Genomic DNA, 17,034 nt, shown 5'->3' with positions numbered 1-17,034 from the left:
CGAAAAAACTATCGGTATTGATTTTTGCCGATAACCGATTGTTCCACCAATCAGCTATCGGTGCCGATTAATCGGCAAAACCGATGAATCGGTCGACCTCTAATCGCGATACATATCATTATCGTTTTATCCCCCAGGTCTACGTCTCCTGATCCAGAAATGTACACCTGTGTTGCATGCACAAATTATGATACACTAATACAAAAAAAAATATTTTGCTGCACATTTGTGTTATTCTGAATTTTGCACACACAAGTTGAAAGACATTTGTTTGTCTTTTCTCCTACAATCAAAATGAGCAGATGCCGAGTGCAGAGAATGAGAGCAAATGTAGTTTAGTGTTTAAAACTGAAGGATGGTGTATTTTGCAAGTGTCCTTGTTTTGAGTTTGTTGATGTTTTGTTTGCTCTTTTGTTTTTCAGGGTCATCTTCCGTTTGCTGTTGTTGGCAGTACGGAGGAGGTGAACATCGGGAACAAAATGGTCAAGGCGAGGCAGTATCCCTGGGGAGTCGTGCAGGGTGAGGCTTTGATTACAGAAATTCGGCAATTTGACCAATGAGTCAACGAGTGTGTTTACATGCACGGTCTTTAAAACGTTTATGCTTAATAAATGACAACTTGTGTGCGCATGTAAATGTGTTGAAACATTTTCCTTGCAGAAGAATAAACTGATCGACACAGCTAGATTTTTGCACATTACCCAGATCTCCCAGCATGTGAACACCTTAAAGGGATAGTTCCCCCAAAAATAAAAATCAACCTATGATTTATTTACCCTCAAGCCATTCTAGGTGTCTCTGATTTTCTTCTTTCGGCTAAACATAATCTGAGTTATGTTAATAAATATCCTGGCTCTTCCAAATTTTATAAGGTAAGTGAATGGGGACGAGATTTTGAAGCCTTAAAAAGTCCATCCATCTATTATAAAAGTGCATCCATCATAAAAAAGTGCATCCATCCATAATTAAAAAAAGTGCATCCATCTATCATAAAAAGTGCATCCATCCATAATTAAAAAAAGTGCATCCATCTATCATAAAAAGTGCATCCATCCATAATTAAAAAAGTGCATCCATCCATAATTAAAAAAAGTGCATCCATCTATCATAAAAAGTGCATCCATCCATAATTAAAAAAAGTGCATCCATCTATCATAAAAAGTGCATCCATCCATAATTTAAAAAAGTGCATCTATCTATCATAAAAAGTGCATCCATCCATAATTTAAAAAAGTGCATCCATCTATCATAAAAAGTGCATCCATCCATAATTAAAAAAAGTGCATCCATCTATCATAAAAAGTGCATCCATCCATAATTAAAAAAAGTGCATCCATCTATCATAAAAAGTGCATCCATCCATAATTAAAAAAGTGCATCCATCCATATTAAAAAAAGTGCATCCATAATAAAAAAAGTGCATCCATCCATCATAAAACAGTGCATCCATCCATCCTAATAAAAAAGTGCATCCATCCATCCTAATAAAAAAGTGCATCCATCCATCCATAATAAAAAAGTGCATCCATCCACCATAAAAAAGTGCATCCATCCATCCTAATAAAAAAGTGCATCCATCCATCCATAATAAAAAAGTGCATCCATCCATAATAAAAAAGTGCATCCATCCATCATAAAAAAGTGCATCCATCCTATTAAAAAAGTGCATCCATCCATAATAAAAAAGTGCATCCATCCATCCTAATAAAAAAGTGCATCCATCCATCCTAATAAAAAAGTGCATCCATCCATCATAAAAAAGTGCATCCATCCATCCTAATAAAAAAGTGCATCCATCCATAATAAAAAAGTGCATCCATCCATAATAAAAAAGTGCATCCATCCATCATAAAAAAGTGCATCCATCCTAATAAAAAAGTGCATCCATCCATATTAAAAAAGTGCATCCATCCATAATAAAAAAGTGCATCCATCCATAATCAAAAAGTGCATCCATCCATCATAAAAAAGTGCATCCATCCTAATAAAAAAGTGCATCCATCCATAATAAAAAAGTGCATCTATCCATCATAAAAAAGTGCATCCATCCATAATAAAAAAGTGCATCCATCCATAATAAAAAAGTGCATCCATCCTAATAAAAAAGTGCATCCATCCATAATAAAAAAGTGCATCCATCCATAATAAAAAAGTGCATCCATCCATCATAAAAAAGTGCATCCATCCATAATCAAAAAGTGCATCCATCCATCATAAAAAAGTGCATCCATCCTAATAAAAAGTGCATCCATCCATCATAAAAGTGCATCCATCCATCATAAAAAGTGCATCCATCATACAAAGTGCATCCATCCATAATAAAAAGTGCATCCATCCATCATAAAAAAAGTGCATCCATCATCATAAAAAAGTGCATCTATCATCATAAAAGTGCATCCATCCATAATAAAAAAGTGCATCCATCCATCATAAAAGTGCATCTATCATCATAAAAGTGCATCTATCCATAATAAAAAAGTGCATCCATCCATAATAAAAAAGTGCATCCATCCATCATAAAAGTGCATCTATCATCATAAAAGTGCATCCATCCATCATAAAAAAGTGCATCCATCCATCATAAAAAAGTGCATCCATCCATAATAAAAAAAGTGCATCCATCCATCATAAAAGTGCATCCATCCATCATAAAAAAGTGCATCCATCCATAATAAAAAAAGTGCATCCATCCATCATAAAAGTGCATCCATCCATCATAAAAGTGCATCTATCATCATAAAAGTGCATCCATCCATCATAAAAGTGCATCCATCCATCATAAAAGTGCATCTATCATCATAAAAGTGCATCCATCCATCAGTATTGTAAAATAAATTATCATCCACGTTATTATGGCTAAGAACCGGCTAATAAACCCTTGTGAGTCTACGAGTGCTGGAATTAACCGTCCCCTGATCAGGATATCAGTGTTTTGTTCGTTATTTTGAGATGCTACGGGATGAAATGATGTGAAGTACGCTCTCGTAACCGTAAAGTCTGCACGTTTGTCTTTCAGTGGAGAACGAGAACCACTGCGACTTCGTGAAGCTGCGTGAGATGTTGATCTGCGTGAACATGGAGGATCTGCGGGAACAGACACACACACGCCACTACGAGCTCTACAGACGCTGCAAGCTGGAGGAGATGGGCTTCAAAGACACCGACCCAGAATGCAAACCTGTCAGGTGAGACGCTCAACCACCACTTACTAGGCTTCATTTGGTCAGTTGCTTTTTATTCTATGTTCAGTTGCAATCAACAATATTGCATGTTGATACAGGGTGTCCGTGGGGTTTTAAAAAGTATTAAAAAGTGATAAATAAAAAGTGTCAAATTTAAGGCCATTAAAAGTGTTAAATGTGGTCTCAAACGTATTATTTTTTTTCCAAATTAGGTATTATTTTTTCAGACTATCAGGTGTCCTATTGCAGGGTTGCCAACTCTCATGCATTTGGCGTGACACACGCTTTCAGGCTCTGTGTCACACTCTCACGCTGCCCAGCTTAATCTCACGCCAAATTGCCAAACCTGCTTTTTATATTAAACAAATCTAGGCCTATAGATTTTATTATTATAATTATTATGATTATTATTACGTTTTAATGCGAAATTCAAACAATAAATATTGTTTTGGCGCTAATTAAAGTCAAAGGCGTTGAAAAGCGGAGTGGAGTCTCATCTACCGGCGGCGCGCGCAGTCACGTGGTACATGGAGCGCTCAATACTTCTAGCGCGGTGTCAATGCATTTGAATGGCTTAACACACAACAAGGTACACAACAGTTTCACTTTACAGATGTTTGCTGCAAGTTTTGTTAAACAGTACAGCTTAGTGTGCATTGATTATTAAGTCAGCCATATTCACTGGATCGTTTTATTATTATGGAGAGTGATAGAGATGCAACATTGTTGACATTAATTTTATTCTTGTATTTAGCCCTCAGGTATTCCTTACTAATTGGTCAAACTAATACTCATTGATGGTCAAATGTGAGACACCATAACTATTTTTCAATCAAAAAAGTTTTCTATAATTTAGCTCAATAATGTTTATTTAATATTTTGAAGAGATCTTTTGGTAGGCTACTAAATACTACTTGTGCAATAATTATAGTCAATTAATGACCACTTAAAATATATTTCTTCTAATATTTGTATTGTTTATATTTCAATTTGTGTAGTAATTAAGGTTAAAATAGAGAATTCTAATTCAAAGAGGTAAATTAGAGTCATTGTGTTGCTTAAAAAATACTAATGTTAATTTGTAATGCCATTACCCAGTAGGTGCCTTATGGCTCTTTAATAAATAGCCTATACATATATCTAATCTAGTTGCTCAAAAACTTGCATTTGAATAAATATTTAGATATGATCAAACACTAGATTTCTTTAAATGTGAAATTAAAACGTTAATATACTTTTACATTTTTAGTGAATAATGATACTTATATAAGCACGCACAAGTGAATATTAATGAATGCGAGCACATATAATTTGACCGTTTCAAATAGTGCTAAAACAAACTAGTTTTCCTTATTATGTATATACTACATATAAATTGATACTAAATTAAGTTTGAAATAGGACCACCATGATAGATTAACACAGGGACATGGGGGTAAAATAATTATTACCAGAGGTTCTCAGTGATTTTAGTCCCGTCCGAATGTGCCATCTCGGTAATCATTACGGACAATGTCAGTAAAGATTACCGAGACTTTTACCTTCTGTAAAAAGGTCCAGAAAATGACCTCGGGTAATACTAATCCCGTTCGAATAGACCTGCTGTAAAAATGCATGGCAAAATTCCATAATTTCCTGTTTAAAAGTTTTAAAAAAGCGCATTTTGCGAGCTTGGAGGCGCTTGAAGCATTCGGTTACGCTGTAGGTTGGAGGGACAACTCTGTGGCAAACGTCTAGTATTTTCCGCATATCATTTAAAGCAAAAAGAAGATCAAAAGCACTTATTAGAGGCACAACACTTATTTTAGCTCCAGGAAAGTATCTATTACCAACACAATCCAATCAGAATCGTTAGACTGTACCTAACTGTTTATTAAAAAAACATATATAGCCTGAGACGGAGTTCAGACTGGCTTTAATGTTGTGTTTGCTCACGTGATAACAGCAACGTCATACGCACATGACGACACAGAGCTTACTGTGGTGCGTAAAGCGAGTTACTCCTCCCACTTTTGCTAGTTTTACTGAGATGTCTTATCCTGTGTGAATTGGTCATTAATATTACAGACGTCCTGAGGTAAAATTACTTTACCCCCACGTCCCCAGGTTAATCTAATCCTGTCCGAATAGGGCTTTAGTCTAGTCTCGTTTAATCTACACCGTTTTCAACTGTTTTGGCTAGGGATGTGTTTTTGGTAGGATTTGGCTCGATCGGAATCGGACGTTTCCTCCCGATCAGGACTCGGATATAAATGTATATTCTCATTATTTTTTTTAACACATCAATAGTTATGCGGTGGCACAGAGTTAGGCCCCATTCACACTGCAAGTCTTAAAGCTCAATTCTGATTTTTTGCTCTGATCTGATTTTTTGTTTGGCTGTTCACATTACCTTTTAAAATGTGGCCTAAATCTGATTCCAGTGTGAACGGTTTGGGGTTTCAAACTAACCCGCATGTACAAAAGAACAATATGACAACAGACGCAGCACGCCGTTGCACTACAGTTCGGGAGGTTATAGAGGAAGTAAGCAAAAATGTTTGTGTAATGGAAGCCATAACATTAATGAGCATGTGCTGAAGAGGAGAAGAACGAAAAGAAAGAGAGTAAAATTGGTTATTTTGGCCTATTGTCACATTCCTTTGGCACTGAAGCCACGTTTTTCGGTGTCCCCGTTCTTCCATTTCATGTGCTATTTTTTCAAACACGGAGCGGTTACGGTAGGATACTTATTGCGTAGCTTTAATTAAAGTATCTCCCCATATACTAATCAGGTCTAACACCTCACTCTCCCTCCATTGACTCGCTCCATCGCTGTTCTCCAAATCTAGTCAAGTTTTTAATGTTACTGTCTGTGTCTGTTGTGTCTAGGGCCGCCGGCACATAATTGTGACAAATATCGACATAGATTGACGTAAAAGTCACATCAAATCCGCCTTGGTTGTTCACACTGCAGCCGCTTTGGAAAAAATCAGATCTGGGTCTGATTCAGGACCACATATGCATGTGGTCTAAATCTGATTTGAAAAAATCAGATCTGGGCTAGATTTGAGTGTTCACACTACCTCTGAAGAAGTCTGACCTGGTCACTTGACCCCAAAAAAATCAGATATGGGCCACTTTTGCCTGCAGTGTGAACGGGGCCTTAGACCCTTTTAACCCTTTTAGAAACAGCAACGCGTGCGGCATGACGTCACTTTTTGTTGTACGGTTGGTTGGTTTAAATCAAGCCTCCTCTCGGAAACTGAAGCCTCCGTGCCTCGATCGCCCCCTGGTGGCCGGTCCCAGTATAGTTGCCCCTAGTGTTGTCACGATACCAAAATTATGACTTCGATATGATACCAAATACCTCGATATCGATACTAAATCGATACTACGGTGCTAAAATATATATATAAATAAATAAAAACGATAATATGATTAATATGACAACAGAACTTATTCATTGTTTTATTTATTTTTACTAAAAATTAACTTGGCCAGCATGTTCCTGCCCTGGTTTTTGACCATTCCCTCTTCTTGTTACTGTAATAACTGCCAGTGTGAACATCCTTACAGGGATTATCAATCAAGTTATCATTCACTAACCTTTCACTTATCAAATCTTATTTCATGATACGAGTAATTAATTTTTTTTAAATAATTATAATTTAGATTTTTAATTGTATCTTTGTTTGAAAAAAATAAGCAAATAAATGCAAATTACAAACAATATGACAAAAACAGTTCTTTATTTTTCAAATACATTAGGCATATTTAACAGAAGCAAGTCAAGAAAGAAATTAAATAATAAAATATAAAATTGCTTACTTAGTCTTCACTCTATAATTTAACTATACACTGATTCTTAATAAATATATTTTAGTTATTTAGCCAAGCATGTGGTGGTTTGCTTAACATTAATCATTCAGAATATTAGGTCTTTCTTAATACATGCACGGATAAAATTACCTCAATTGTACACGTTTACTGAAGACATATCTGACTGTGTTTACCTGAATAGTCGCCAGACCGTGCATTTTTAAATATGTTTGACCATTCAAACCCAAATAATAATCCGCGAAAGAACTGAATGGCGATCGCATGTTTGTTGTCTGAAAGGCGTGTGCGCGCGCTTCAGGTCTGAGTCCGGCATCGCGAGCACGTCCCGCGCCGCGCTTTTTATGCGCGTATATATTTAACTCCTCTACTTCCAATATTTAGTGAGCGGCTGAAACAGAGCTCTGCACATACGCCCTGACACCTGCTGTCACACATCGACGCAAATTAAGAACTACAGCTCATATTAGCTCTGTCCTCCTTAAAGTACCGGTACTAATAATAGTCCATATCGTACCGTTTGTAATAGCAGGGTATCGCGATACTTTTCTAGTACCGGATTATCGTGCAACATTAGTTGCCCCTCTGTGTTTTCTAATGGACGCGTCACGCGAGGCAAACTAATATTTTTTCCTCAAAGTTAGTTTATGTCATTGTAGGCAGTTATCATCACGATTTCATTTCAAGTGTTTGTTTTTAAAATAAGTTTAGTTTTAGTTAGTTATTTGATGCTATAAAAACGGGGGGGGGGGGGGGGGGTTGGGGGGGTGTCTTCACTGTCTTCTCTGAGTGAAGTTGTCACTGAGGCACTAACAGACTTTTTTGGGGGGATTTTTGGGAGCAGATTGGAGCTTTAGCTTTAATTTCTACATTTCCATAACTGTTTATTTCTCACCAACATAATTAATTGTTCTGCATCTTTGAGAGTATGGACGGGTTTTTGATATCGCAACTGTACTTCCTGCTCTCTACTGCGCAACACCGGTCCCGGACTTTTTTCATATTTACTGTTGCACAAAAATCCAAAAGTGAAGAATTTGTTATTTATTTCTTGATTGTTCAAGCTACCTCACAGAAGTGCTCTGTTTGTTAAAAGAGTTGTTGAATGTTAAAATAAGGTGAATTAAATAAAAAATAAGGAACATCCTGGATCGTTTTTTTTCGCTCTTCTTTATTCTTTTTTTATGTAGGCTATTATAGAAGTATTGTATTGGGACTCTGTATCGGCAGATACTCAAAATCAAATGACTCGGACTTGGGGGTAAAAAAAGCCTGATCGGGACATCCCTTGTTATGGCCGTTCATTTACGCAACAACAGCGTTTTGGAGTTTCAAAAGCAACAACAACGAGTTTCAAAGTGCATGTTTTTGAAATTGATACTGTTATCGTCTCCGTGTAAACTATAAAAACATTCTTGAAAACGCTGACGTAATCCGCATACAAACTATATGCTCAGTCTATATGCAAGTTTCAGATACAAACAAAAACGACTAAAAACTTTACAAACGTTTCCGTTTTTAGTACATCGTTGTCTTGTAAACTTACGTTAAAAGTCTTAATTGGCATAATAAAAGTCTTAATGATCATATAAGAGGTCTTCAATTTTAGGATGGAAAAACTGCTTTTTTTCTGGTTTTATTGGCATTTTGTTTGTACAAATTGTATCCAAGACTTGAATTCAGTTTATCAGATTTAATGCCATTAAAAGTCTTAATTGGCATAATAAAAGTCTTAATGATCTTATAAGATGTCTCAAATTTGGAGATTGAAAAACTAAATTTTTGGTCTGGTTTAATTGGCATTTTGGTTGTGTATCCAAGAGTTTTATCAGATTTAATGCCATTATAAGTCTTAATTATCATTTTAAGAGGTCTCAAATTTGGGGATAGAAAAACTGGAATTTTTAAGATGAATCACTTATCCCACGTTTGTTAGTCGCCTTGGATAAAAACTCCTGCTAAATGAATAATACCGTTAACGTCTCCGTGTAAACTACAAAAACACGAATTTGTGAAAACGTTGATGTTAGGGCTGTTGCAATAATCAATATATTGATATATCGCACAATATATGTACATGAACAACTACTAACAGTTTGCCCAAATAAGCCCAAATGGACTCGATTTCAAAGCAGCGATCCGCTGTTCCGGTGTACATATAAATGTCAACGCAGAATGACGAGTGTTAAAGGGAAAATGTTTATTTACTATTTATTAAAAATACATATATATTTAGGATAATATATTTTTACCCTTAATTTTCATGATTTAAAGAATTAAAAGGTCGTTTGAAAAGTGTGTAGGTCTACTTGCATTATTATGCTGTTATATTAGGTCAACCATCAGTCAAAAAAGGGTCGTCCTCAAAAAATGTTCTCATAGTTTTAGCAAACGAAATTAGCACTACTACATCCTCGAGTGCTTTAACAGAGAAACTAAGATGCCACTGTTGCGTAACCACTAATAAGGCGGTTTTGCAGAAGGGAGCATGGGAACTGTTTGTTTAACCTCCTTCACAAGGACATTCCTCGCATTTCTTCTCGGCTTTTCAAAACAGAAGCCAGAAAATCACCCTGAACTCTCACACACTAATGGCCCTGTTGGTTTTCTTAGCGAGACCCTCGTTGATTCGAAGGCCACAAAGAGAGTGTTTTTAAAGATTGAGAAAACAACAGGCTTCCTGCGGGTCCTTAAGAGCTCTTATATTCAGTTTGATCAAATTTACAGACATAACATTTCTTAAATGGCGTAATAAAAGTCTTAAAGGGTCATGATGAAACCCCATTTCAGCAGCCGTCAGGTCTCACCACAGTTTTGAACAGTTGCGGAGTGGAGGGGGACGAGGGGAGACTGTTGCATCATTGATAACTTTCCAGGCTTATTTTGCAGCGTTTTATGAGCCGTTTGATCGGTTAATGGGTCGTAAAGAGCAGTTACACTCACAGTGTGGATGAATCGCGTTTGTTTCGAAGACTCTGAATCTACCGAAGATAACTTATGTGACGCAGAAACTCTTACAAAGCAACAATCGAATGCATCTCTCACTTACTGATTGCCATCTCAGTCTTTGAAGTGCTGTCAATGAACACGTGCTGTTGTGTTAAGCAAGGCCTCTCATTGGATAAGGCAGGCAGACTCTTGAATAATTAAGCAAGTCGTCTTTTCATAGGATAAGGACACGTAGACTCATGAATAATTAAGCGAGGCCTCTTCTCATTGGATAATTATTAGACTCATGAATAATTAAGCGGGTTGTCTTTTCATAGGATAAGGACACGCAGTCTCATGAATAATTAAGCAAGGCCTCTTCTCATTGGATAATTATTAGACTCGTGAATAATTAAGCGAGTCGTCTTTTCATAGGATAAGGACACGCAGACTCATTAAGCAAGGTCTCTTCTCATTGGATAGGGACACAAAGACTCATGAATAATTAAGCAAGGCCTCTTCTCATTGGATAAGGACACGCAGACTCATGAATAATTAAGCAAGGCCTCTTATTGGATAAGGACACGCAAACTCATTATTAAGCGAGTCGTCTTTTCATAGGATAAGGACACGTAGACTCATGAATTATTAAGCAAGGCCTCTTCTCATTGGATAATTATTAGACTCATGAATAATTAAACAAGTCATCTTTTCATAGGATAAGGACACACAGACTTTTCATTGGATAAGGACACACAGACTCATAATGAAGCAAGGCCTTTGCTCATTGGATAAGGACACACAGACTCATGAATAATTAAACAAGTCATCTTTTCCTAGGATAAGGACACACAGACTTTTCATTGGATAAGGACACACAGACTCATAATGAAGCAAGGCCTTTGCTCATTGGATAAGGACACACAGACTCATGAATAATTAAGCAAGGCCTCTTCTCACTGGATAATTATTAGACTCATGAATAATTAAACAAGTCGTCTTTTCATAGGATAAGGACACGCAGACTCATAATTAAGCGAGGTCTCTTCTCATTGGATAAGGACACGCAGATTCATGAATAATTATGAGACACCGATGAGTCATCGCCATACTATAGTATGAGAAAACGTCACAGATACAAAGATAAATTTAAACCTGCAAGTTGAATATAGAGCAAAAAAGGTTCAAATTAACTAGGTTAATCCTACAATCAAAACGAATGGATGGTAACATTGACTTCTATGATGCTCAACACTCATTACTCTGTTAAAATGTCAGAAAATCTGGTTTAGGGTTTCATGACCCTTTAATAATCATTTTAAGAGCTCTTAAATTCAGTTTGATCAAATTTGACGACATAAAATTTCCTAAATGGCTTAAAGGGTTAGTTCACCCAAAAATGAAAATGATGTCATTAACTCCTCTCCCTAATGTCGTTCCACACCCAAAACACCTTCGTTCATCTTCAGACATAGATATTTTATATTTAGTCCAAGAGCTTTTCTGTCCCTCCATTGAAAATGTATGTACGATATACTGAATAATGACACTATTGTCTTTTTTTTAGAGCTGCTTTATAGTAGAATTTGAATTGGTCACATATTTAATTAAGTTTGCACCACTAATAATTGTTACTTATTTTCCTGTTTATTACAGTGAAGCTGCTATAAGTGCTATAGAAATGAATGTGACTGAGATGTATGACTTTAATAGATAAATTCAATTTGTGGAGGTTTTTGTCAATCAGCTCGAGACGAGCTGATTGACAAAGACACGGTTTAATGTTTCTCTTGATACAGCATTTCATTGAGACCGAATGACCTGCTGATACTGACTAATTACGGGACCATTTGAAACGTGATGATGTGAGGTTTAGTGCTGATATTCTGTGACTGAAGCAGTTTGTATTAAAGTTGTTTTTCGTCATCAGTCTTCAGCAGACGTACGAGGCGAAGCGGCAGGAGTTTCTGGGCGAGCTGCAGAGACGAGAGGAAGAAATGCGACAGACGTTCGTCCAGCGGGTGAAAGAGAAAGAGGCCGAGCTGAAAGATGCAGAGAGAGAGGTATGACATTCATCATGCTGCTAGGGCTGCCCCCAAACTAGCCTGGATCAGCCGAACTGCGCCCCGCCCACAACATCTGAGCTCAGGCAGTTCGGTCTGGACTTGTTCCATAGAGGAATAATTATGGCTGAACAGAAACTGACCAATGAAATCATCTATAAAACATGTTAGTAGCAACTTAACACGGCCGCTCGCTCCCACGTTAACTTAATTATTACAACGCATTCACACAGGGCGTAGGCGTTAACGCTTGACAAAGGGCGTGGCTGAAGCTGGGTGCTGACGCGATCGTCATAGTGACAACAGCCAATCACATTAACTTGCCGCCTGGACCAAAACACAACACAAAAAAGCGCCTTTTTATGACAGCTAGTCTGTGAGACGAAATGGATGCCGATTTGGCTGTATGTGTGAGTGTGATTGCCCGTGTAGTTGTTGTCAGTGCACTGCACAGGTGCGTGAAGCTGTTAAGTACATTAAATCCTGAAAAAGCGCAGACAGCGGGAAGAATATCATGTTCTGGCCCGGGAGCTGCGTCTGGATGGTTCACGGAGCAGTAATGAACGCAATTGGCTAGCGTCTGCTGTAGGATATTTGCATACGGCGATCTGATTGGATGACGCCTGCGCTGGCGCTTGAAAAGTTGAGAAATCTTCAACTTCTGCCGCTTGCAACGCGAGTGAAGCACCGTGACGGAACCCACAATTCAGTTCGGCAACGGATGATGTCACCCATTCAAAGTAAATGGGAAGCGTTAGCCGCATATCCAAGTGTTTGTGTGGAGCGTGGAAGTTAAAGTATAACGCACTTTCTGCATGACACGGAGGCACGATCACTTGCATTTTTTGCAAGTCGCACCAGTCAAAAAATGTGTCATGAAGAGGAAAAAAACATATAAAAGTCGCACTGGACTATAAGTCGCATTATACTGTTTTCTGCTATTGTTTTCTTCATTACAGTTAAAGTAACCTCTGCTTTTCGCCGGTCCCTCACAAGTTTCTCACTCACCCCAAACTTTCTTTCTGCTGCTCGATTACCGTTTTCGGCTGTACATTTTACTACCTGCAGTTTGTAATCTGCTAAATAGGATTTTCTTTATGGGGGGGCATTTTGTTTGTGCTCAGTCTTTCTCGGTTGTTCTCTTTAGGTTAACAGTTTTTTTTTTTCAGTTGTTTTTTCAGGTAGGCTAAAGGAGAAGCATAGAGCGCCCTCTCGCAGCTGTAGACGTAGTTAAATGTTTATTCTTGTCAGTCAGTACGAATTAAATTTGATATATAAGTCGCACCTGACTATAAGCAGGACCAGCCAAACTATGAAAAAAAGTGTGACTTATAGTCCGGAAAATACGGTAACTAGTTAAAGCGGTACTTCAGCGCTGGGAAGATGAATCTGTATTTAAACTGGGTCATTAATGTAATAGAAATGTGAAATCAGGGCTCGACATTAATGCTTGTCCGCTTGTCTGGGACAAGTGGATTTTTTGAAGGGACAAGTGAAAAAGAATTTTACTTGCCCGACAGACAAAAGCCTGATTAAAACAAAAAATAACTAGCGAATCACCGAAATGCAAGAATGAGTTTTAGTGTATGAATGAATTTAGTGTAAGTGGCGATCGATAGTGGTGGATAATAATATATGATGAACTGACGATAACAAGGTGGCGCTGTTGACACTCATGCAGCCTCTCGAGGAGAAATTACAACACTAGAGCATTTAAGCTGTTTCCTGAATACCATCACGAGTCACGACTGAAAGTGACACTGCTTTCATATGACAGTTTCATAAACAATTAACATTCACTTACATTTACATTCACTAAGTCACTTACATTTTAGATGCTATATTGAGTGCTTTTGTTCCATTTCAGCAGCGAAAATCGTTCACACACAGCAGAACCGTAATGCGTCTCAAAGCAACAAGTGTGTTACTGAACGATTCAGTGTTTGAATGAATCGTTTGAACGAACGACTCAATGACTCACTCATTAAGACTCACCTGCTGCACCTACTGGAGGTTTAGTTTCATGTTTAAACATTCTTTCCAACATTTATTTTTTGTCTATTCAAAACTACAAATCTCAAAACATTATTTAATGAAGTTGTAATTTAAAAAAAAAAAAAAAAAAAAAAGTGTAATTCACAAATATGCAGATTTAAACATGTTAAAGCTGATTGAACACTGGTGAGAATATTGCTTCAGAATAAATTATAGTTACAACACACACACACACACAAAATTTAAAAAAACTTCGAACTTTTTTCCGGACAAGCAAATTTTTTACTTGGAGAAGTGAATGAACGATTTACTTGTCCGAAGGACTAGCATATGAACATGCTTAATGTCAAGCCCTGGAAATTATTTTTGAATTTGGTGCCTTCTAGCCTGAGAAAAGACAGAAAATGTCTTTTGGGGATGAAAGACTACAATTCCCAGAATGCTTCGCTGCCCTGTGAGGCCATTTCCAAAGCCACTGCTACTGGACTACTGTGACTGAGTTAGAGAAGACACTACAATTAAAAACTGAACGTGTGTGTTCAATATAATGAGTGAGTCGCCGCGCGAGTATCACAGCACTGAGCACTGACTGCAGGAGTGAGATTAATGAGCTGATGAGCTCTCGTGATGAGAGCTGAGGTAATCGCGACTACACTCGCGCCATACATTCACAACGCAAGTTCAGTCTGGCGCGTTTCAGTTCATGCCTTTGCAAGCTTAACTTTCATAGAAATAAATTTGATAAGTTAAAAGACTTACATTGCTCACCATAGCTCCGTTTAAATGAGTGCCTGTAGCTGAGCTGAGCTGTGAGTGTGATCTCCATCCCACATGAGCGGGTTCAAAACATGAGGAAATGGCTCCCTCTGCTGGCTGTAGTCTTTAGCCTTTGGCCAAACATTCATCTGAGGATGCAATTTGCGTCATAGGAGGAATTTTTCCAGAAATAAACTGCATAAATCTCTTGTCTCAGGGGGATATGAGGGGGGAAAGCACAATCATTTGAATATACTCCAGGGTTTCTACTGATACGGTAACTAGTTAATCGATGGTTCGGTCACTAATGTCGTGGCCCTTCAGTTGCAGGGTAAGTTCGAGCAGCTGAAGCGACTGCATGCCGATGAGAAGAGCAAACTGGAGGAGAAGAGGAGGAGTCTGGAGGACGAGATGAGCGCATTCGGCAAACGCAAAGCGGCCACTGAGCTCCTGCAGGCGCAGTCCTTCAACGCCAGCACCAACAACAAGAAGGACAAGGACCGCAAGAAGTGAGTATGACGCCTGTTTCACACCGCAAGCGTGAGCAGCACTTCAGCGTAACTACACCGTGACTGCAGCTGCAGACGCGCGAGAGTATTCACACTGGAAGCGTTGGTGCAGCGTCACAGCAGCGGCTCCCACAATGATAGAGCCTATACCTGTCTGAGTATTAAATACTAAACTAAAATAAATTATTATATTTTCTGGGTAGTTTACTTTACTTTTTATAATACTTTTACCCAAACTGAATAATTAAAACAAGTTTAAATGGGTAAATCTTCTACAGATGATTTTTATTCTTCGTTTTCTTTAATGACATACTCCAGTTATTGTTAAAACACACCACATGTGCTTCTTGTGTGCTTTTGTGATATTATATTTATTTTGTCCATCAAAAGTGTGCTTTCGCTTGTGTGTGTGTGTGTGTGTGTGTGTTTGGAATGTTTGTTTGAAATCCTGTGTGTGTGTGTGTGTGTGTGTGTGGAATGTTTGTTTGAAATTAACTGTATGTGTGTGTGTGTGTGTGTGTGTGTGTGTGTGTGTGTGTGTGTGGAATGTTTGTTTGAAATCCTGTGTGTGTGTGTGTGTGTGTGTGTGTGTGTGTGTGTGTGTTTGGAATGTTTGTTTGAAATGCTGTGTGTGTGTGGAATGTTCGTTTGAAATTAACTGTGTGTGTGTGTGTGTGTGTGTGTGTGTGTGTTTGAAATGCTCTGTTTTTGTTTGAAATCCTCTGTGTGTTTTTAGAGTGTGTGTGTTTGTGTTTAGAGTGTGTGTTTGGAATCGTGTGTGTGTGTGTGTTTGGAGTATGTGTTTGAAATCCTGTGTGTGTGTGTTTAGCGTGTGTGTTTCCTCGCTGTGCTGATGATGTCGGTGTGTGTGTGTGTGTGGCGTCTCTGGAATGTGCAGTTATTCTCAAACCTGGTGTTGTTCCTCCTCCAGCTCTGGCTTCATGTGAAGACGCGGCGCGGTCTGTCCATCATAAACGGCATGTTTACGCACATCAGTGTTGTTATAAATGTACATTGATCATGTTAGTGATGTAGCAGATGGAGATATTGACACACCAGCATATCGTTCTGACGGTACAGTATCACGGACACACACGTCTGTCTTCAACACTTCACTTCGGTGCCTACAAAAAACGGAAATAATTTTTTTATGAGCACAAACGATGGTTTATCACGAAATACGCTCTTTTCTAGAAAATGTTAATCTACTATTTTTACCGGTAAGCGTTTACTGGACTTGTGTTTTTATGGTTGAGGAGGGCTAAAAACATTAATCAGAAATACTATAGTAAATTTACCACAAATGTTTACCTTATTGCATTTATTTTCCACATTTTATACTCGTATGCTACATGTATTTAAACAGTGTTATTTTTGGGTGATGTTTTAACCAAATAAACGTGTATTTTTCAGCACATTAGATTGTCTCGTGTTTTGTGACAGATGTTCTGGCTTCAGTAGTTCAGTTCACTTCTCTATCATTACTCGATCATTTTGACTCATGCCTGCTTATTTATTAACCCTTTGATGCAGGGCCGGCGCTAGCCATTTGGGTGCCCTAAGCACAAATGCTTGGCGGTGCCCACCCCACCCCCCAACCAACCAACCAACCAACCAACCAAAGAAATAACTACCATTCAGAATTTCTTAGTTAGGTTCTCTTTACTTCCAAAATAACTGCTGCAAATGAATAATTGGAACTGAACAATGTAAACATAAAGTTAAAAGTGCAAAAAAAGTTTAGTGCAAATAACAGTATAAGTGTATGAATTTTATGAAGTA

The 17,034-nt window shown here is 38.0% G+C and overlaps 1 protein-coding gene across 1 annotated transcript in view; it reads left to right on the top strand.

Moving 5' to 3' along the window:
* The window catches only part of septin10 (septin 10), a 33,636-nt gene extending 16,967 nt beyond the window's left edge, over positions 1 to 16,669 (top strand). The window contains exons 7-11 of the mRNA XM_067444670.1: positions 423 to 519; positions 3,017 to 3,185; positions 11,860 to 11,992; positions 15,068 to 15,252; positions 16,184 to 16,669. Of these exons, the coding sequence (XP_067300771.1) occupies positions 423 to 519; positions 3,017 to 3,185; positions 11,860 to 11,992; positions 15,068 to 15,252; positions 16,184 to 16,199 (600 nt within the window). The 3' untranslated portion in view covers positions 16,200 to 16,669. The remainder of the gene's footprint in view (positions 1 to 422; positions 520 to 3,016; positions 3,186 to 11,859; positions 11,993 to 15,067; positions 15,253 to 16,183) is intronic.
* Positions 16,670 to 17,034: the final 365 nt, after the last annotated feature.

The sequence above is a fragment of the Pseudorasbora parva genome, chromosome 5 (assembly GCF_024679245.1).
Source record: "Pseudorasbora parva isolate DD20220531a chromosome 5, ASM2467924v1, whole genome shotgun sequence".
NCBI lineage: Eukaryota > Metazoa > Chordata > Actinopteri > Cypriniformes > Gobionidae > Pseudorasbora > Pseudorasbora parva.
Note: the sequence above shows the minus strand (reverse complement) of the source record. Positions and strands in the feature narration are given on the sequence as shown.